This window comes from Pezoporus occidentalis, unplaced genomic scaffold (genome assembly GCF_034315485.1).
Source record: "Pezoporus occidentalis ecotype Australia unplaced genomic scaffold, CSIRO_AGI_Poc_V1 ctg7, whole genome shotgun sequence".
In the NCBI taxonomy this organism is placed as follows: Eukaryota; Metazoa; Chordata; class Aves; order Psittaciformes; family Psittacidae; genus Pezoporus; species Pezoporus occidentalis.
This window is the reverse complement of record NW_026916052.1, coordinates 10018968-10041339: the sequence shown is the minus strand read 5'-3', so window position 1 is coordinate 10041339 and position 22372 is coordinate 10018968. Positions and strand designations below refer to the sequence as shown.

Sequence of the window (22372 nt, the reverse complement as noted above, 5' to 3'; positions counted from 1 at the left end):
AGTTCTTAAAGCACAGCATGTCTAATTGTAAGTAATGTTGTCCTTCTCTCAGGAGTCCATTCTAACTAATCCTACAGTCTAAAGGCAATCGCAGCAATGAAGAGAGGACATCTGGAACTGCTCTGAGCAAGCTTGTCTGTCAAACCAGCCAGAGCTCCTCCTAAAGAAATCTCAGCAAATTGTTTGCTAGTTAAAAGCTTCTGAATAAACGCACCTTAATGCAGGTGCTTATTGTTTCATTATAGATCTCCTCAAACATTTAATATCTAACTTCTGCCTTCAGATTCCAGTAGTGACCCTGGCAATACTGTATCAAGCAAAAGGTCTGTGGATGAGGAGAGGGATATTCAATGGAATGGCCATGCAATCAAAAGTATTATCCTTTTGGGAGAAAAATAAAACTGATGCGATTTGAAAATTTCATGCATGTCCAGGTCACTGAAACAAATATAAATGATAAAAATGAATGGCAAGGCAAGACGGAGTGACCAATTCCACTGAATACATAGGCATTGCAGTTTCCCTGAGGTTGCAGCAAACAAACATGAAGCATTTCCAGGAAGAAGAAGTGACACTGGTTGAAGTTTGCCAGCTTTTTGTGGTTTCAGGAAGAAGTATGTTGAAAGGGCTAGTAAGAGCAGCATGCCTCCACCATTTATCCCATCCAAATGAGGCTGGAGGAGCCTCAACAACAGCAATAACACATCATGCATTTCTTCTGCGATTGTATCTCTTGTGAATAAATAAAAGTTGGCCAGATGGTTTTCATAATGAAATGACTATAGCAAGACAACTTATTAGAAAAACTGAAAAGCTTTTCTGTCATCTGTATTTACAAAGACAGTTTCAGAGGGTATTTTTAATTATGGGGCATCTCTAGCACATACAAGCATTCTCTTTTGCCTGAGATAACCCTATTGTACAACCCACAGAAGCATAAGTAAGATTTCTCTTATCATTGTAATACCCTTATGGGAAAACGATGTCTTCTGAGAGTACAATGACTGTGAAAATAAACAGTACCCTGTGAGCGGCAAGGCAAGCAGTCAATGCAGAAGAAACTGTGAAGCTGCCAAGACGGAATACTCATGGTATTGAGTAGACAAAAAAAAAGTCTATTTTGCAGCTGAAGAGCAAAAAGCAGACCAGGAAGGTTTGGTCCCCTCCCACAGATTATTCAAGGAGACCAAGGCTGTGACTCTTACACTGAGAATACCTCACATCTGAAGAAGTTAAGCAGAGACCTCTCAAAATGAAATCTGTAGTTCAAGAGCAAAAGCTGTTTCTACTGCATTGTTTGCTGGAATAACTTGCTTAACATTACCGGTGTACTGCTCTTTCCATCCATGAAGGAGGGAACATATTTACATTGTCATCTAGACAACAGACTAGCTGGCTCAGCTTTGGAGATCTGGCTTGCCCCAAAGACAAGTTCCTAGGAAACTCAGCATCATGGTAAAGGGAAATGTCAAAAGGGAATCATATAATCAGGAAGCAGCTTTGGATCTCTGTAGTTGTCAAATAATTTCCCATTGTACTGCACAATTTTCTTTGTTTACATAATGCCAACCCCCTTGTCTTTCTGCAGCTGTGTGTGTAACAGAGAATACAGTACTGGGTGGGTGAACTGATGAGATGCAAACTGAGAAAAGGAGGGCCAACATGAGACAACAACAGCAAGAGAGAAACAGCACAGTTGATTACACAGTTATTAAGGATGCTCTAATCCCCTGAAAATTTTCTCGGTAATCCCTTTAAAAGAATACCGACTCCCAGAATATGACAAAGAACATGTCTATAGCATCTCAAACCTATGTTCACCTGTGATCTCAATTTCTCTGCTAGTTTAAGAAGCAGCAGTGTCATATCTGCGCTCTCACTGAGTTATTCTGTACATAAAGAAACTGCAGTTTCAACAAAACTCATACGTGATGGGATTGTATCAAACTCTTACCTCAGAACTGAATTACAGTGCTTAAGAGTTTTTAATAGCAAGGAAAGCAGAAGCACTGAGTTTTAGTTAAAGGTATAAAGCAGAAAGTGTTGACTGCAACCTCACAGAAACTGGAAGACCACCTTTCATGGCAACTCTTTGACTCACAGACTTTTGGTGGATTCTCAAGAGAACCCTTTTAGTACAGCGATCCACTGTGGCAGCCCACTTCCTCTTGGCCTCCTCATCCTCCTCCAGCAGGCATCTCCTCAGGTCCTGCTTGTCGGCCTTGCTCAGGGTCCTGTCAGTAACGGGACGCACCAGCTGTGAGAGGTTGAGGTGGCTATACAGGCTTTTCTCCACCACATAGGTAATATTGAACTCGCTGACAGAAGTGCGCCCTCGTAGCCTTCTGTTTGGGAAGCCACAACCTCCACCCCCTTTCGTTTTGTGCCGCAGTAATTGTAGGTCGCAAGCTGTGGGAGATGCTCCTTTCCTAGCAGGACGCTGGCAAAGAAAAGCTCTGGAACAGGAATAGTTAGTATCCATTTTCTTCAATCGGATCTGCTTCCTTACACTCTGAATCTCCTCCAGGGACACCAGAAGATGGTGCTTGTGCCTGTTGCTGTCATAAAAGCAAATGCTTTCTGTACTTACCCCATGGCTCAGTGAGCCGAGGCTCTTCTTCATTTCCCCATCTGTCATGGAGCGGCAAACTTTCTGGGTCTTCTCCTCTTCTGGGTAAGAGAAAAATGTCCCGAGTTTCTTGGGAGGCTTGATAAGGCCACAGCTATCAGTTTTGCTGAAGGTCTTCACCAGCTTCCGGTTAGCTCCCCACGTATCAAGACTGCTGGATGAGGGAGAAGTAGTAAGTGAGTCCGAGTCATCCTCTGGCTGCTTTTCGCAGGGGCTGTCAAAGTAGAATTGCTTCTTGTGAACTCCAGAGTAAAGTGCTGATCTGTCATCCAGTATAGGAGAGTTGTCAAGTGAGTGCTCTTCCACACCTACAGGGGACAAAAGCAGCACAATGCATGTCATCCATCGCTCATAGTTATCTAAGATACTTTTCCCTATGGAGCTTTGCTGTATTATTTTTAAGATATCTCCCACTTAAAATGGAAGAAAACTCTTCCTTATAGAAGCAGCCCAGAAAGCATTTGCAAGTAGTTAAATTTGAAGCAGTTCGTTCCACTTGTGAAGTGAGAGTTCTGGGATGAGTTAACAACAGGCAGATGACAGCATCTTATAAGTACACTCATTGTTATTTTAAGTTTCTCCCTTTCATCTGCAGGTAAGACAGCTAAGACAGTCCACAGGTGCTCTCACAAAGAACCCCTTAAAGGCTGGAACTGGGAGCTGTTTTCATGGTTTGTCTTCTGATACTTGCTCAGCTCTAGTGAGGTTACAACAGGTCAGAAATATACTCAGGTATTAAAAACCAAACAAGTACTTCTCAGGTCCAGTTTTGCAATACCCAATGCTACTGCTGCTGCAGAAAGCAATATTTTATTTTTTTTTTATGGAGCTGAGCACCAGGATGAAATATAAAGTTTTGGGGTTTTGATGGGGGAAGAGGCACCAGCTTTAATCACACAGAATTTTCTTAAACAGATGCAAAGAAAAAGTAAGTAGGTCAAATTGCGGGTGTGCCAGTTTCAACAGTGTCTTTCCTGGTAATGACAGAAACACTTGGTTTTCAACAAATACACATTTCACAGGAAGGGAAGAAGACTTTTTGCAACACAAGCACTAGAGATGGGCAAATAGCCAGGTCTCTTTTTTTGGAGCAAAGAGAAGGGAATAAAGGACCTGAACTTGCAATTCCTTTTCACATTTATCACTTAAAATACTTTTCTCTGGTGTTTTCTTCTGAGCAAAGCATAGGTTCAGGTGTTAGACACGGTAACAAGGAAACAGTCAAACAAGAGTACACGTCCTCCTCAGGCTTGCCTAACAAATTTCACAGCATTCCTAGGTATGTATCAGAAACACACACAGAAATGTGACTGTACTTATTTCTTGTTAAAATATTTTTTCTGCCTGACCCAACTTGTCATTCATCTACGATTGCTTCCACTGCTTACATAGGAGAGCTAAATTTGAACCATTACCGAAATACCTGTAACTTGCTCATTCAATAACAGAAGACACATTTCAAAATGAAAGAAGACTGACTGCCCTGTCCAGGCTTCCTGTCTCACCTTCAGTTCACTCTGTTGGCAAAGCATGTTTGATGTACATTTGCTGAAAACTAAGATACTACTGTACCAAGATGAAACTCACTGTGACAGTGAAAGGACACACAACTTTCACTCTTTTGAGAATTTTTCTGGGGTAGATATGTGGAATGGAGTCTGATTTTGACACCACTTTTGCAGGACTGTCCAACTTACTCTTTCCCTCCGCCCTCTACTTCCCAATGTTGACAGAAAATAGACATTCTCCTGGGACTGAATATGTGCTGATAAACAATTTTAGTCCACTGAGTAAATATGTTTTTAAACAGCTTGTAAAATATGCATTCTGTGTCAACACTGTAACAGATGTTATTTGGAGTGAGTCCATGACACAAAGCCATAATGACGCAGATGTAGATGTGATTTGGTTTTAAATGCTATATAAGAATGGTGCCCAGGAATTACAAAGATTCAGTTATTTAACTCACTATGAGCATGCTAACACAAAATAAACATGGATTCAGCTATTGGCACATTCTAGCGCATATCAGATCATCCATATGTGTATTAAGTGTGATAGTAGAGTCAACAGCAGAAATGTGGGAGAAGGCTCTGGGATAGTTGTTCCTCACGAAGAAATTTTTGAGGACTATGAGGAATCTTCTGGGGAACTGCATGTCAGTTTTCAAACCAAGCCTACTCTCACAGTTTGTTAAAGGCTGTTAAGCACTGATGAATTTATTGAAATTTTACTGATGTTACTCCATCAAATTTTATAGCCAACTCCCCAAAACTTAGCCATCCAGGATATCATATTCCGTTCATAATGCAGACTCAAATAACAGCAGCAAACTGCTCAAGAACCAATCACAGGTAACATGGAATGCCAGACAGCAATCCCCAAATCTGACCACAGTATTTTTTGTGACCTTGAAGAGCTCTTTGACATATCCAAATAGGAATACAGACCTGCATTATGAGAGATGGAGATGGACAGCATTTATGAAGCAGTTTTACTTTGTCACATGAAAACTTGGGTGTCGAGAGAATTTTCTGAAAGAAAAGTCATTCCTAACGTAGACTTGGCTACTTAAGGGGCCTTCTAGTTATAGAGAAGTTATGCAGAAGTATTCCATGATGTGTTATATAGCAATAATTGTTTTTGCTACAGAGTTTCCCAATCAACAAAGAAACTCCAGAGCATTAGATAAAGTACAAACTCAGAGTTACACATAGCTTATTCAGAAAAGCCTGGAGTTAAAACAGAGAAGACTGGCAGCAGACTGAGATAGAAAGAAACAAAGCAAACTTTTTTGGATACAATTGTTAATTCAGTGATTTTTTTCTCTGGGGGGAGGGGTGGAAAAACTCAGTGGAAAATTAAAAACCCTGGAAGAACAATGATGCTTAAGTGAAAGACTGAGGGAGAAAAGGAAATAAGGAGGTGAAGCACCATAGGAGAGAGTACAGAGAGCAATGCAGACACTTAGCATGCTGAGGAGAAAGTGTGGCCAAACTGCAGGAAGGCGTCTGCATGCACAGCGGCCCCTGAGCTGCCTGCTCCTGCAGCTGCTCCCATCCCTGGGGCCTCTGGCTGATTGCTCCCTGAAGCTTTTCCCAGACCTCCGGGGAGGGAAGGGGTAGAACAGGCCTCTCTGGGGTCCTTTCCTCAAAGCAAAGGAAAAATAGCCATGTTGTGTTCGCCAGTCTCAAAACCTATGTTTTTGCTTCAAGACAGCCCAGCTTTATGTTCATCCTGTAAGGTGACAAGAACTTTTCAGACCAAGAAGTTGCCCAGTGCACAGCTCTAGACATGCCTTTCACACCAGCCAGTACCACCAGAGTCAGGCTAGATCATAAATTTGCCAACAGCTTCCTGCCACATACCCAAGGAGATGCACACATTCTCCTTAAATGCGCTAGGAAGGAATCGTAACACAGCTCAGCTCCCTGCAAAGCTGAAGGGAATCGGCATGTAATTCTGGGAAGGCCACTAACACAGAGGGATGCCCACAGTTCCAGTGAGGACTCAAGCAGGGTCATGCACAAAGGCTCCTGAGGCTCAGGCTCCACTAATCTGAGTGTTCACACACAGATACAGGTCATCCAGAGTTAATTCTGCAGCATGGTATTCCCAGGGGCTGAACTCTGCTTCCCATTTCCCCACCCTCCTCCTTCTCCTTTCTCTCCCCCTCTCTCTTGGCAGCAGGGCTCATTCAGGAGCCAAACTCTAAGCAGGCTCCCCCAGAAGTAGGAATTAGTATTACATGAGGCCATTGCTATCCCACAATAATGTCTTATAGAGTTTCTGTACTTTTGCCACAGGATGATGCCATGGTGCAACTGCATCACCAACCAGCCACTACCCTCCCAAAACTAGTGAGGGGTTCACCTGTGTTCCATCCGAGGCCTCAGAGGAGGAAGCAACATGGTGGTGGCTCTGCTTACCTATTTGCTGTGCCTGTGGGGCAGCCAGCTGGGATCGCTCCTAGTCTCACTCCCTCTGCAGCATGGGGCATAAAACATAAACCAAGTTCTAATCTCTTAATGAGGGGCTCTCAAGCACTGCTCTGGAAATACCAGATCAGCAATAACCACATCCTAGGCTGTCACTTTCCTCCTTCCACTGTCTCAAAATGCAACTACTTGCATAAGGCATGCACCATAGACAAGGCAATCTTTCCTACCATCCCTTAAGAACACTCCACCCCTCCTTCACCCATCCCTCCACTTTCTGTTCCCTCTCAACAGAAATATGTATACACACACAACAGTTTTAACCATATGCACGTTGCTTTTTTACCTTCTGTGCTGGGTTTTTTCATTTCTTCCACTCTTATGAGTTTCTTCCTGACTCTGCGAGTAGAATTCACCAGCTTGTGCAACCTCTTAAACTTCACCGACTCCTCTGTTTCATCATCGGATTGTTCTCTTGACTGGCAAAGAAACAAAGGGAATATTAATAAAGTAGCAGTTCCACGGCTTGCTCCTTCAGGTCAAGTTAACCCAGCTCATCTGCTGCACTGTGTCACTGCAGCTCTGTAGCTGGTGTTATATTTTCAGTCCAGGTCACACAGAAACATTTAAATTACTGAGGGTTTTCTTTTTTTTCTTTTTCTGAAAGCATGACATACCATTTTGATTTCTAAATCTGTGCAGTGTAAGATCCTAGGCATTGGAATTCATTCCTGCCCTTGTCTTTCTTCCCATGCATTGTGTAATAACTACTTCCACGTCCTCTCTCAGTGTGTTTCAGGCAGGGCTCTTTCTCAGGGCTCTTCTTACCATACCAGTTATGCTCCTGTGGTTTGGGTCAGTCACTGGTTTGTCTGGCATCTCAGAACTTGCTGTTTAAAATTGGTTATAAACAGCTTTTCCAAACTGAAGCTCTGTCATTGACGACTTCTCTTTCCTCCCCCCCAAGTCTTCCCAGAAAATCAAAACCAGCAGCACAAGAAAGGGATGGGAAGGAAAAGGAAGGAGGAGACCTCATCTGCCTTGTTCATGAACTGCCACAGCTACGAAATATTCCTTTCCTCCTCCCTGCTCCCTACACTCCTCCTGAAGGCTCTTGAGGCTGGAATCAAGATGGACACAGCATTCCTCCAGCACTGACCAAGGGAAAATTCTGACCTTTTCAGATATACAGTGCAGTCCATATTCCCCAGCATCCCGTTTCGTTTTGCATCTGATCCAGTATGCTCAGTTCCATCTGTTTTCCCTCAAGTATCAAACATTACAGAGACAAAAAAAAATTCCCCTCTCTCCAGCAGCAGTGACACAACAAGCTGAAACAATCCATTCCTTGTGAACGAGAAGATGACTTCGATTTTCAAGCCAGATCCAACGTTCAATGTGCTACTTCCTCTGTTTTAATCAGTTCAGAATGTGGAAGGCGGTGGGGGGAAGGGAAGGGAAGAGAAGGGAAGAGGAAGCCAGAAGGGCTCTCCGGCTCGGCCAGGACAGCCCTGGCACTGTGGCTGCTGCACATTCCTGCATGCAGCACAGGCTCCAGCTGGAGTGCAGTATGGATCATATACCTTACGTTGCTTTCACCGGCGGTCCCAGCCAATTCGACGCATTCCTAATGGTAAGCTCTAAAAACCCTCATGCAACTTCCTGTCAGCGCAGCTTTCTGGGTTTCCACAGCGCGCTCATCCTTTTTTCTCCTTCTCCTTAGTTAAACTTTCAAAAGAAAATTCCCAACAAATACAAGCCAAGAAAAAAAGCCACCCTCTGCTCTTCCCCAGTAAAAATGCTGTCTGCTTTTCCAGAAGTTGAATAAAAGACAGGGCAAATATAAAACTGCTTTCTGCTTTTCTAATACACTTAAATATCAGGATGTGGTAATAACTGTAGATGCCATGGGGCAGGACACCAATTAGCAGTTGCATAGGTATGCTTTCAAAGGCATAAACAGTGCCTAGAGGAGCCGAGGCAGCTCTGAAAGCCTGCCTCCCAGGCAAGTACCTCACAGGACCAGCAGCACCACACCAGAGCAAACTTCAGCCACTTTCTGTGAGGGCACTGTCAATTACCAATTTCCCACAAACTTCATCTTAATCCAAAGCAAGGAATACCAAATGGACCATATATGGCAGTAAGACTTGTCATTCTGCCATCTGAAAGCCACAGGAATGCGTTTATTATGGGTACAGGCTAGGTAACTAATGATCTTCCTTTGGGAAAAATAGGGCTGTAAAGAGGAGTACCAGACTTGTTCATATCAAGATAAATTTAGCAGCGAGATGAACATTAATTCACAGATTTTGGCTTGGACAACTTAGTGACATGTCAAGCAACAAGACAGCCATATTTAGATAAGATGATGAATGGATTATTGACCATAATCAAGTTCAGTCAAGACTTCTTAGGCCATCAAGCACATCCTGGCACGCAACTATCATACATATTCTGCACTTGAGATCTGTTTATTTTAAATGCAATTACTATTAAGTCATTGCTTTCCTTCATTATTTTTTGCACCCACTTCATTTGTGACACTACTGTTTGTAAAACTCTGAGACTTACAGAATGGCTTATACCTGGTCCTCCCATCCAGGATTTCATCAAAGAATAAACGACTAGTCTTACTTTTGCACCACTGGTATCCGACAAAGAATGTTCCTCTTAGGTTTATGAAGACTCAACAATGACAACAAAAGCTTTTACAGTGTCTGACATTTGCATTCACAATTACCACAGTGAAAGTGAGAGCCAAAATAGCCTCAGCACAAGGTTCTGAGATCAAACCCAAGTGGGTGGTAAAAGGGGTCCCCATGACACTTCAAAATAAATAAGATCCCATCATAATCCAAGCGCCAGCTAGTTTTCCCTGCCACTTCAGGACTCCTGGCACCCTTTGAGCAAGGATCCTCTGCAGGCAGCGACAACCCTTTCTAGTGCTGGTGCTTGACCGAGAGAGACAAGAACAGCTCACGTTCAACAAACAACAGGAGCTGCTGGAATGTGGGATGACTAAAATAAAATCAGTCTCTCTCCATCATCCTATTTCCTATCATATTGTGTAGCATGTGGCACGGAAAATCTTCTGTAAAGGAAAAGGATGGCTAATAAGTTTATGCAAAAAAGCTTAAAAATGTCAGTGACTACGTCAGTAGTCAGGAAACTTTGTCAAATAATGCTGATTTCTTAAGCATGAAACTGTTTTTAAAAGAGGGTTACTTTACAGAAATGTAAAGCATCCAGGCTGTAAGCAACATATTTGGAAATTGTTGAACTTCAACGCTTTGACTTCCTTGACCCACTCTACCCTTCCTGCCTCCACAGTTACTGAATTGCTTTTTTTGGTTGCTGTCCCTCATCTTGGATGGGAAAATCACCTCAATCTCCCCAGCGCATGGCGGGCTGGGCAAATGGTTTCCTGGACAGCTCTAGCAGCCAGCCCTTAGCATGGGGCTTTGACCCAGCCAGCTGCCAGTCCCCCTTTCACCTTCTCCCCTTTTAACAAGTGCTTCAGTGCTCTGCAATACAGCAAAAAGGTTGCACAGTCTACTAGAGGGAACAATGCGTCTGCAAGAGGCGAGGCTGGAGGCTCTTGGGCACAGGAAGAGGCCATGCTGCACCCCCTGTGCCAATGCCTCCTGGCCCCTGGCACATGGCTATCCCATTAGGCCAAGCCTTCAGGCACTGGTAAAACAGCCACGACCCCTCCATATCCCACACTCTGCAAAGCAGGCCTCTCCCCACACTCCAAGGGGAAAACAAGCAGATCTGCAGTACTGCAAATAGGAACAACTTAAATTCCGTCTCCTCCGCTCTAAATTTTTCCATCTGAAAGCCCATATGGCTCGACTTTTAATTATTTTGGCTAATGCTGTATGTAGTAATTCTGTGGTGAATGCTTAAGTATTTCATTTCTGGTTTCCAGGGCAACATTACATCAGATTGCAGACAGCTGGCTCCACAGCCTTAAACCATAACAAATTGGCCAAAGCTGATGCACAGCAATCGCACTTGCTTTAAGGAGAGCACAGGGCTTGGTCAGGCTGCCGGGGACACGGTGAAGCCTGCAGGGCCCCCGTGGCGGGGCTGGCTGGGCGGAGCCGCCTTTCCCACTGCTGCTTGGAGCAAGTGCATCCCTGACACATCTGCAATGCTCTCGCGGTGCGGAAACCAGCCAGCTTGGAGAGCTCGGCTGCACAAGCGCGTGAAGGACTACAGGGGAACTGGGACTAAATTAACAGCATCTGGAAATACCAAGGACTGCATGCAGAGGACTGCAGCCACCACGTATCACATGGCTGGAAAACTATGGGCAGTTCAAGGCTCATCCCCACCACCCAGCTCATCACCACTAACAAACGTGGCCAGAAACCTATGAAGAGTCTCTCAAATCCGGGAGAGAGCAATTTCCTCTGCAACCTCTCCCATCTCTTCTGCTTGGAAAACTTTTTCTATTTGTGCACTTTTACATCATCTTGTATGTAAGATCAAAGTAAAAAGCCTTACATTCAGGAACAAATGAGAAATTAAGCACATGCACTTTGATATTCAAGGAGCTCTCTAAAGTTCTGCTCCTGGTGCCCTCTTTGCTTTCTCTCCTGCTTTTCTCACGCGGACTCTTTGCTGCTGCCTGATCTGGAGGCAGGGCACACGCTTTGCTCTGCTGCTCTCTAACATCCAGCCCATTTCACACGCCATAGAACTAACAACCCTAACCTCCCCCTTTAAAATAGTGCTTCACACAAGCACACACACACACGCACATACACACACAGAGAGAAAACTAAATATTCATTATGGTACTTGGAATTAATTGGCAAAATGTAAAACAGAAGTAAGAAGCTAGCTTTCGGCAGGACTATGTTTGGAAACACATAAGGGTTATAGCAGTAGCTCTTAAAAAATACAAGATAGGCAAAGCTTGCTAGCCAGGTCCTAATAAAAATGTTTAAGAAACACTAGGACACTACCCAGTTAAAGCTATCATAAGTGATTAATCTGTTCCAGCTCCATCAGTAAACAAAAACATACACTACTTTTACATGAGCTGTGTGAAACCATTTAGAGAGATGTGAAAATTTTACAGTTCTCTTTATGCCCAGTAATAGTTCAGTCCCAAACTAAGATCTGTGGGGAAACCTAGAGACAAGAAAATCTCTTAATATATGATTAAGCCCAAGCTATCAGACAATTTTTGGTTTTGACAGCCAATGTTTCTGGCTATTAGACAATTTTTGTTCAGCAAAGTGGGTCAAAAAAAACACATTCAGATTCATGGGCATATCATATCATATCCCCCAGCCCTCGCTAGCTCAATTCAGAACTACGAGCTCTATAGTAAATGCAAAGAGATTTTGCTGCTCCCTTTAGGAGACGTGGCTACACGTGTCCTTTCTTCTTTCTCTCTAAGAGGCTTTACATCTGCCAAAAGTCCCGTTCATTCTAACTTTAAAAAAAATTTTATTAAAGATGCCTGGATAAAGTCAGAGACAGGAAAATAGAACAGAAAAGAACTTAAAAGCCCAAGGAAAGGACGACGAGAACTGAGAAAAGCTATGCATGCTGTGCTGTGCCTAAGAATAACCACAAAAGCCTTTTCTCCTTCTCCCTCTCTGAAACAGGAGGCACATCCTCTCACATCACTCTACACGCTCAGTGACTTACCAGCTTCGGCATTTATAGGCCTAAAGCTCACTTTCGAGTAATTCCCCCCGAGTCCTCAACTGCTGTCAGCTTCGTAACCCTAAAATTTAGGAGCAGACCCTTCTTCTTAAGTATTGTATTCACTCCAAATCCTGTGCACAAAATGCTTCTTCTCTGGAGTTACATTATCAGACAACGAACTGGCTCCGATTCCACCGCTGAATATGTAAAGAAGAAAAAAGCGTGATGCTGGACTCAATTAGCTGTTTTCAGCTCACTGATTGATTCTCCCAGTTACTCGCTAGCTGCATAACTTGTAAGAAAGGCATAAGTCATCAGCTCTAAGCAAATCTTCTATTCACCACAAGGAAAAAAGGGAGTGTTGTACATGGCAAACAATCCCTGTTTTCACTGACGAAGGCTTGCTGACCTCTTGCTGGCCTCCAGATCCTTAATTACTGTCTATGGAATTTCAGTGAAAGAAAAAAAATACAGAGAACCTCTGCAAAGCCAGGACGAAGACTGACCCTCAAACACGACCACTAGAGTGGAGGCTGTGTCTATAGGAAATATAACTTAAGCCCTTTACCAGGCTTTTTTTATTTTCGTTTTTTTATTCTTTTGACAAAAAGCCACCCTGAGAATTTCCCTTTATAAAGGGTTAATTTGAGAGAAAAATAAACCTTCTTTAAATGCTTTTAAATTCGTGAACTTAAATCCTTTTTTTTTTCTTTTCCCTTTGTCTCAGTGCAAAAAAGAAAAAAAAAAAAAAGAACTATCATTAAGAACTGGAAAGGCAAATGATGTTTAATTCAGAAATCTGAGACTGGTCTAGAATTAGGCACATTGTGGCTTTATAAAGCATTGCAGCATGACTACCAGCTTCTCCTAGGCTAGGCTCAGACCTCCCTTCCTAAGAAACAGACTGAGATGCTCAAGTAAATTGGTGCTCCTCCTTTAGTCAACCATACCTAATCTTAAACCTTGGGGCAAATCCAGAACTTTGACATTTCTTCTCAGAGCACAAGAAAACATGGACCAAAATCTCTACCAATTAGAAGCACTGCTATGCAGTTGTGGAAAGCAGTAGCAAAGGCATACCACAACAGCACCCTCTTTAAGCCAAGAAAAGATTCCCCTTACCCATGACCACACCATCAGTGGCCAGTTGATCTGGATTTGCAACAGATCAACCACAAAGTGAAATCACAGTGGGACTAAACAATCTACTTCCTTTGATAACTGGCTGACTTAATGATCCACCTAGCCAAATATCCATTTTCAATTTCTCCACCTTTGTACTAGTGATCATACACAGCTTTTCTACTCCTTAGGGGTCACGTAAACTAGATTTACTGGTGTGTTGTAGTTGGGTTCTTACCTTCACATAACTTTAGCCCCAAAACTCTCAAGTAAAACCCTACAGAAAATTCTAAGCTTCAGATAAAACCAGATAGTGTTCTCCAATTTCAAAACCATGCCAGCCCACATTGAGTGAAACACAACAGCTACTTCCTTGAAATGTATCCCAGATTCCCTAAGAAGTTCATGGTCATAAGTGAAACTGAGCTAAGTCTGGGGCTTTGCAACTTGAGTTTTGAAGGTTTTTGGTTTCATTAAGAAAGTTTTGCAAACCTCTAATCCTTGCAGAGGCTGTAAAGCTCAGATGTGATAATCTACATCATAACCTGAGGTTACAAATATTAAGAAAATTACAGAGGTCATAAACATTTTTGCCACTTCATATAATTAACTGCAAGAGCATGAACTGTAGGGGCTTTGTAAGTCTAAAACGTGTAGTGGAAGTGTCAGCCCCGCAGGTATGGGTTCAGTCTGTGATTACCTACCAGGGAATCAAAGGGGCATCCAACAGTTACTTTGGTGAAAGATACGTTACACATTAGCTGGTGATGACACTGCTTGCTGAAATTAGTAGGAAATATTTGTCATAAGTAACGAGTACAAAAATTTAATTCTTCCTGGAGGTCTGTCTTGATAGTAGAATAGCTACTTAGGCAAATTCCTAGATGTTAACCGTTTCCAGGTTTTACTTGAATAATTCTGAGAAGCCCATTGACAATGTCTGCATCTGCAAGCCAGATATTTCCTCATGGCTAAGCATTTCTTTCACTGATTGGCACAATTAATTTTAATGACAATATATCTGTACTCATGTACCACTTGAAATAGGTATATGTGGTAGAATGAAGCCCTGCATTAAATTATTCTGTACCTGATACAAAATGGCATTCCTCTACACATGGGAAAGGTCTCTAACAAGTCTCTCTCAACTGCATCTTGTGTTTCTGGCAAGGTCAAGAGGGCATGAGGAGAACCTCTACTATTTGGTGTAGGCTGTACTATTAATGAACAAAGTATACCGCTGGCACGGGAAACCAATCACGCCACATTCTGGTAAAGCAAGGGTGGAACAGCAATACATGAAACACAGTGAAATTCGTATCAGAGAACAAAAGAAGAGAACGAGAGCCCTATAGTGAAAGGTGTAGTAATTAAAATTACATTCTTATAGTATTTTCAAACAAATGATTAATGTTATCCTCCTAAGTGTGAGGAAGGGAACACCAGCAGCAGGGAGAGGGCTGAGTGGTAACCAACAAGAGCACAATTAAAATTTTCTATTGTACCACAAGTAAAGATTATTCAGCCTGGGTCTGTCAAACAGGGCAGTGAAACACATGGCTTTTGAGATTCCCAATTCTTGAACTTAGCAAGCCTTTGTTCCAGTTTAATAAGCTTGGTCTCAGAAAAGATGGGGGCAGGGAACCACATTATGGAACCACATATGGATCCTGCTGGCTGATGCATGTGGGGAGAATAGGAAAACCCTGGTTCCATCATCCCCCCACCCTCTATGTAATAAGCAGAGAAATCAGGCAGCTGTCCAAGGGCAAAATGGTATAAAAAAGCCAAGTAATACGCTAGAATGAATATTAAATTGATTTGCCTTCCCACCTTCCACCCTCCCCCAGTGCATGGCCAAACACTTTGCGGTAAAGCAAGTCAACAGGGCTTGTCTGAATGCAGTCAAAACAGAAGTGGTTATGAACAAGCTTAATTACAGTCACTGCCTGTGCATTACTGTAAGCTCTCTTCTCTGACTCATGATACCAGGAAGATTTTTCTCAGAGACCTTATGGCAGACTAAGTGCATCCAGTTTTGACAAACGCAGGAGCCACTCCTACTGGCAGCAAGCAGGAGGTTTACTTGGGCTGTGTTACTGCCAACTGCTTAGTACAATGCTGTGGTGACAACGTATAGTCACACCAGGGACACAGAATCCTAAGGGTTGGAAGGGACCTCAAAACATCATCTAGTCCAACCCTCCTGCAAGAGCAGGGTAACCTAGAGTACATCACACAGGAACTTGTCCAGGCGGGCCTTGAATATCTCCAACGTAGGAGACTCCACAACCCCCCTGGGCAACCTGTTCCAGGGCTCTGTCACTCTCACAGTAAAGACATTTTTCCTGATGTTCACATGGAAACTCCTATGCTCCAGTTTACACCCATTGCCCCTTGTCCTATCACTGGACATCACTGAAAAAAACCTAGCTCCATCATCCTGACACTCACCCTTTACATATTTGTAAACATTGATGAGGTCACCCCTCAGTCTCCTCTTCTCCAAGCTAAAGAGTCCCAGCTCCCTCAGCCTCTCCTCATAAGAGATGTTCCATTCCCTTAATCATCTCTGTAGCTCTGCACTGGACTCTTTCAAGCAATTCCCAGTTCTTCTTGAACTGTGGGGCCCAGAACTGGACAAAATATTCCAGATGCGGCCTCACCAAGGCAGAGTAGAGGGGGAGGAGAACCTCTCTTGACCTACTACCCACACCCTTTCTAATGCACCCCAGGATGCCATTGGCCTTCTTGGCCACAAGGACACATTGCTGGCTCATGGTCATCCTCCTATCCACCAGGACCCCCAGGTCCCTTTCCCCTTCACTACTGTCCAGCAGGTCAGCCCCCAACCTGTACTGGTACATGGGCTTGTTCTGCCCCAGATGCAAGACTCTACACTTGCCCTTGTTGAATTTCATCAAGTTCCTCTCCGCCCAACTCTCCAGCCTGTCCAGGTCTCGCTGAATGGCAACACAGCCCTCTGGTGTGTCAGCCACTCCTCCCAGTTTAGTATCATCAGCAAACTTGCTGAGGGTACATTCAGTTCCCTCATCCAGGTCGTTGATGAAAACATTAAACAGCACTGGTCCCAGCACTGACCCCTGAGGGACTCCACTAGTCACAGACCTCCAGCTAGATTCTGCCCCATTGACCACAACTCTCTGCCTTCTTCCTTCCACCCAGTTCTTGATCCACATACCTAGCCAAGACGGATCTGGTAATGACATGGGCAAGTCTTGCATGGTAAATAAAGCAAATAAGCAAATGGTAAATAAGGCCAGGCTGGATGCGGCTTTAAGCAACCTGGTCTAGTGGGAAGTATCCCTGCCCATAGCAGGGGGGTTGAAACTAGATGATCTTTAAGGTCCCTTCCAACCCTAACCATTCTGTGATTCTGTAATACTTAAAGAAGTGATACAGTTTTATTCCTAAATAAATGTGTTATTCCTTCAAATTCTAAGGCGTTCTGGAAAATTTCAGACCAAATATGTAAAAACTCCTTACAAAAAGCTACAAAACCAAATATAAACACATTGATGGTCTTTTGCTCTGCTATCATCACTTCACAGCACTGACCTTACTTAAAACTGTGTTGTGTCCTGGGAACTGTAATGACAATTTGTGTTTCTCTCATGGAGATTTCTGTATTACTATGCCCATGGGAAACCCTTATGCATGAATAGAGAGGGGAGAAAGATAATAAGAAAACATGCTGTAATTCTTCTGCTACGAGATTTCATGGAGAGGTGCAGGACTCTGGCCCTGAGATCAGTGGAAAAAGGCGGGCAGCCAGTGCCTCCCAGGACAGGCCCCTGTGGTAGGCACATACCGTGGGAATTCAGAACTATCATTTTGAAGCCATGTCTTATTGTAGGCTCTTCCTTCATCATAACTATTACTGAGCACTGACAGTATTAATGAAACTTGGAGAGTAATAATAAATATATCACTCAATGCAATGAGGCACATCAATGCTTTTCAGGAAATCTTAACAGAAATTGGGTCACCAGACTATTCAGAGCAAAGATGAAAGCTCTGCATTCATTCATAGCCATGCTCAACATCAGCTCCCCTCCATTACTTCTAAGAGCATGCACGGCCTCGAGGTGGCCACAAGCTCTCCAAGAAAAACTGAAACACAGAACCATCATCTTACACCCTTTAGCTTTTAATGGGAAAAAAAAAACATGAAAAATGATAATTCCTGTGATAACAGCAAAAACAGGGCACAGCTCTCAAAATGCTCAAAGCATCCATGTTACTTTGAGCTTAAAACACTACTGTTTAAATTTAAAAAAACCTCCACATCATACCCTCGTCTCCATTGGTATCCAAAGCTGACTCTCCATATGCATTGACTGAATTTGAGCTTAGTTCTAACAAGTCAAAATGACTATGCCAAAAGAAGGGTCTTTTCCTGTTTACTGGAACAGTCCTGTATTACAAGCAATAATAATGTTAGCAAATGGTTAAACATTTTAAGAATCCATCAGTAATGGGAATAAGAATCAATTTTAAAATCGCTGTATTTAGAAAGCATCCAGAATCTGAACCAATGAAATACAGCATAACCCTGAATAATGTGGATTTGCTGTCGTTACACTCAGATTTACTCTCAAGGTAATTGGTGCTATGGAAGTTAGACCACAACTATTTCTTTTCTTCCTACTCTACACACTTACCAAACAATACAGTAATGACTGTGGTGAGTCAGAGATAATTCTACCAGATTTCATCTTTTGTAGGTCAGCTTTGTACAATGGGTACTTTTCACCATGGGTAATTAAATCCTGTTTCAACAGCTTCAGAGTCTCTCAGATTGAAACAAATAAGGCACAAAGTCCATTCTCATCTGTTATTCTGCCTTTGACCCTGATATCAAACACAAACCCAATACTGCACACCCTTTCAACTTTCAGCTCCATTTAATGACCTGGTAAATGAAAATGTCCTCAGGAAATTATATGAAGAACAGGAACAACAAAAGATTATCTTGCTCTGGCTAGAACTGTTACTGTGTGGACTTGATGTGTTGCCATTTGTCAAAGTGGATTGATAGAAGACAGACGAGCAGCAATGCAAAGGTTTTCCCCAGCATCAGCCTCATGGCAGATGCAGATGTGCATGGCACACCTCCAGGTCTGAACAACTGCTGCCACTCTTCCTCAGCAAAAACAAACAGGGTGCCCATTTCCTAGTGGTAATAGTGCCATGTTGACAGTCTTGGGTAGAGAAGTTGGGAGGTCAGGGAGCTAAAACAGCACTGCGAGCTTCCCACTGCCCACCTGCAGGCTGTACAGCTGGAGGGAGATGCTGCTTTTGCTCTCCCTGCTCATAAATTTTATGGCCTCTCTCCTGAGGCTGCTAGGGCCACGTGTAGCAGGTAGAGAGGTCTCGGGGAAGCACAGCACAGCCCCCAACAGAACCCTTCAAACGAAGCCTGGCTGGGTTACATGGAAGCTCGCACTAATGAGCTCTGGATGGCTGACCATTATCCGCTGATCAAAACCGAAACACAGAAGCTTGACAAGAACAACAAAACAATTCTGTCCAGAAATAATTACAACTTCATTTAACTTGCCTCTACAGAAACTGTCAACGAAGTTAATTAGTGGTTTGTTTCAGTGGCAGCACACGTATGCCACAACCTCCCTCCTGCTTCCCTCTTTTCCCCCACCCCCTCATCAAACATGACAATTGGTACCAATTAGCAGTCTTTCAGCAGAGGGAACAAGAAAGGATTTATGCTGAAGCCTCCCAGTGCAGGTCCCTCCGAGCAGGCTGGAGCTGTACCAGAGGGGCTCTGGGGATGAACCACCCTGTTGTATATGAACTGAGAATTCCAGCACTCAAAGTTATCAAACAAATATCTATCTTTAAGAAGCACAAAAGGCACCTCAGTGTAAAGAAAGAATGTGATACAATTTTGAAGTCTTCTCTTTTCCCTGGACTTTCTGACTCCTGAGGACAAACAGGCCCTTATCTAAAACCCAGAGAGCGATCCATTTGTAATCTGCACCTGCTTTACATCCCAGTGCTTGGCAAAAGTCAATGAAAGCTTGTCTAGTGTTGCTGCGAGCAGCCTTCATTCCAACAGAGATGAAACATAAATACTCAGAAATAAATGTGTGAAAAAATGATGAGTCATTTTAGACTTCTGATACATTGGACTGAAAAGGATAACAGTTTCAACTAGATTCCCACACTAGCAAATAAATAACACACATACTTTGTTGTGAAACGAAAGGGATACAGTAGTAAGACTGAAAGCTACAAACTGGTCTAAAGTGGCAGAGAACGGAGTCACCTACTTACTTGGCAAGGCCTTTGTTTCTTAAGAGCAAACAAACAGGACATATAATTAACAGCAGAGTAATGACATCAGGCTGACTCCCTTCAGATGCAGAGATGAGATTATGATCCTTCAATCCCTTGTGGTTCATTTTAGGGTTTAGTTTTGAGGAGTATAAAATGCACATTTCCATACCCTGGTACAGTAATTTAGAGGAGGAGAAACTGGGAAAAAGAATCCTTAAATCAATCTTTAAATGAGTTAAGGATCAACACCAGTGATGTTAGTCATAAACACATAACAGCTATACAAGTTTAAAATAAAAAGTGCTTTATTTTTTCTCCTAAAGAGGAAAACAGCAACAACTAATGATATTTACCCTTTAGATGTTACCTGGTAGGTGGCCATTCTTATGCTGTGGGCAGAGCTGACTTGAAAGCAATGGAGTACTTACATGCTTAGAACACTTCATATGTTCTGTCTCCATTTTAAGATTCTATGATTGCTTAGATTCTCTTTTTTCTTTTTCCTTCTACCTGAAATGTATTCACTGAGCAAAGCTAGATTAAGATGCTTCACAAAACACTAGAAAACTAGTGACCCATCTTACCAAGTCCTTCTAACTACCAGCAGGTCTCTCTGACTACACAGATAAAACAAGGATGAGGGGAAGGTGGAAAGGTCATTATACAAGGGTCTTGGCATCTCTTAAATCCCCAAGGTTACTAAACAGATATACAGCAAGTAAACTAAAAATTATTCTTTTCCTAAATTTCCTCAATCTGCAGTTATCCTGAGATTTACTTTTATCATTTGTGTTTACAAAATATTTACAAAATGATTAAGTATAATCACAATATTCCACTAAAAACTGCCTAGTAACAATTTGGCCATGAGACTGAAAAAAAAAAAGGAAATCAGAAAAAATGTGAACAGAACCAGAAGAACCATTGCCCAAAGAGTTTTAATTCAAACCAGAAACTTCAATTTCAGTGACTCATATTTTCAATTACTTTCTGAGGTTAGAAGGCAGTGGGCTACCTAATAGAGTGTTTTTAATACATGGAAAAACATCTTTGCTTCATGGCCTCTACAAAATGAGTGGGGTAGTCGAGCTGAGATTCCAAATTCGCAGAGTACAAATCACACAAATGGCGCTGAAAGTCAAACCATTTGGCAAAGAAAGGGCTTGAGAACAGAATCATCTTTGCACATCTCAAAAGCTTGTTATTTTGGATTAAAAGAGAAGTCCTTTGACAAAATAGTCTGGGTGAACACACACACAATCTCTAGCCATATCTGATAGTTTGTGCCGTTTGTTTTTCCCTCTTGCACATCAATTATATCCCAAAGTCTTTTACCTCAGTTAACCCCAGTTTCTTTCTTGGCCACACAAAAAAAAAGAAGCCAAGCTGACTTTCGTTCTAACATGAACTTTCGTTTCTGCAGATTATCTGCTTTTTCCTTGAAGGCAAGCAGTTTCACAGCTTCTGTTAAATGTAACCAGGATAAAAATGAGAAGCAAGGGCAAAAATCTAGAGAGGTATCTTACAGCGATGGACTAGAGATCCCCCACTGAAGTTAGCAGGAAGATGGTTCAAATCCTAATAGGACACAAGAGAGAGGCAGAGCTCTTGGCTCACAGTGGAAAGATGGCTTAGGAAAATAATTTTAGAGAAAAGGTGCCAAGTTGTTCCATTAGGGAGGAAATAGTGAGTCATGTTCAGTTCTCAGAGGTATACACAGCTTGCAGTAACTTCAACACAAGAGTAAACCACTGTCAGAAGGTTTAAGAAAGAAATCCAGTATCCTTCTGAGATTTGACCTCAGAAAATGAGAGTTTTGAGGCTTTTATGCTATAGGTACCTTAGCCAAAGGTCTTAAGAAGGGAAAGTTCAGGCTATAAACACTGATGAGGAGAAGATCAAGGGATCTTTCAGCTGGCTAAACAATCAGTATAGAAGAGTCAGGATCCTTCCTTCTCTGTTCTTTGCGCATTTCTCAAGTATCAACACAACATCAGCTCCCTCTCTGTTCCCATCTAACTAAAGATAGGCATATTCTTTTTTGAATACAAACAAGAAAATCTTTCTCCACCACAAAATATTTTAAACATCTCATAAAATGACATAGCATTCCTCTTTTCATTGAGGGAGGAGAAGCTAACTGTCTGCTGCTGCAGTTAGTAGGAAATTCCATACAGAATAAAATAAATCAATGGTCTCAAAAGTCTATATTTCAATTACATGGGTTACAAAAAGCTTGGATTTGACAGCCGAATGTGTTCTTCTCTAAGATTTATCTGTGAACTTTTAATTAGAGAAATGAAGTGGAATAAACTACTCAGTGAAAATGAAGATATTTGGAAGGAAAAACTAATTAACTCAGTATGGCATGATACAAAGGCTGTCTGGTGCTCATAAAAACAACAGAAGCTGCACAGCTCAAAAGTAAAAATGATGGAGGAAAGCTGCCTTACTGCTCACGGGTCTGGCAGAAGCTGCAAACTGCCTCGGCTAAGACTTAGCAAACGCAGAGATAGAACTGTTTGAAAGCAGCAGGCAGCTAGGATTTAGCCAGACCCTCATCTAAAATGTATCAAAAAGGGCTAGGAAGGCCTGAGAAACTCTACTTCTCAGTTACTGTGAATAAGTAAAGTGAAACAGTTCCCTCTAAACAACCTAAAAGCCCTTTGCTGTACATTTTGGAACACTG

The 22372-nt window shown here is 42.5% G+C and overlaps 1 protein-coding gene across 10 annotated transcripts in view; it reads right to left on the bottom strand.

Moving 5' to 3' along the window:
- LOC134175569 (SAM and SH3 domain-containing protein 1-like) overlaps positions 1-22372 on the bottom strand; it is a 540237-nt gene that overhangs the window by 25245 nt on the left and 492620 nt on the right. For 6 of the 10 annotated variants that reach the window (XM_062641663.1, XM_062641662.1, XM_062641661.1 and 3 more), the window contains 2 exons: positions 6914-7046; positions 2102-2937 (listed from right to left, as the gene is read on the bottom strand). In XM_062641663.1, coding sequence (XP_062497647.1) covers positions 2102-2937; positions 6914-7046 — 969 coding nt within the window. Of the gene's footprint in view, positions 1-2101; positions 2938-6913; positions 7047-7244; positions 7464-7743; positions 8164-12240; positions 12564-22372 lie in introns of those variants that run through there. The other 4 variants (XM_062641669.1, XM_062641670.1, XM_062641668.1 and 1 more) reach the window with 4 other exon arrangements.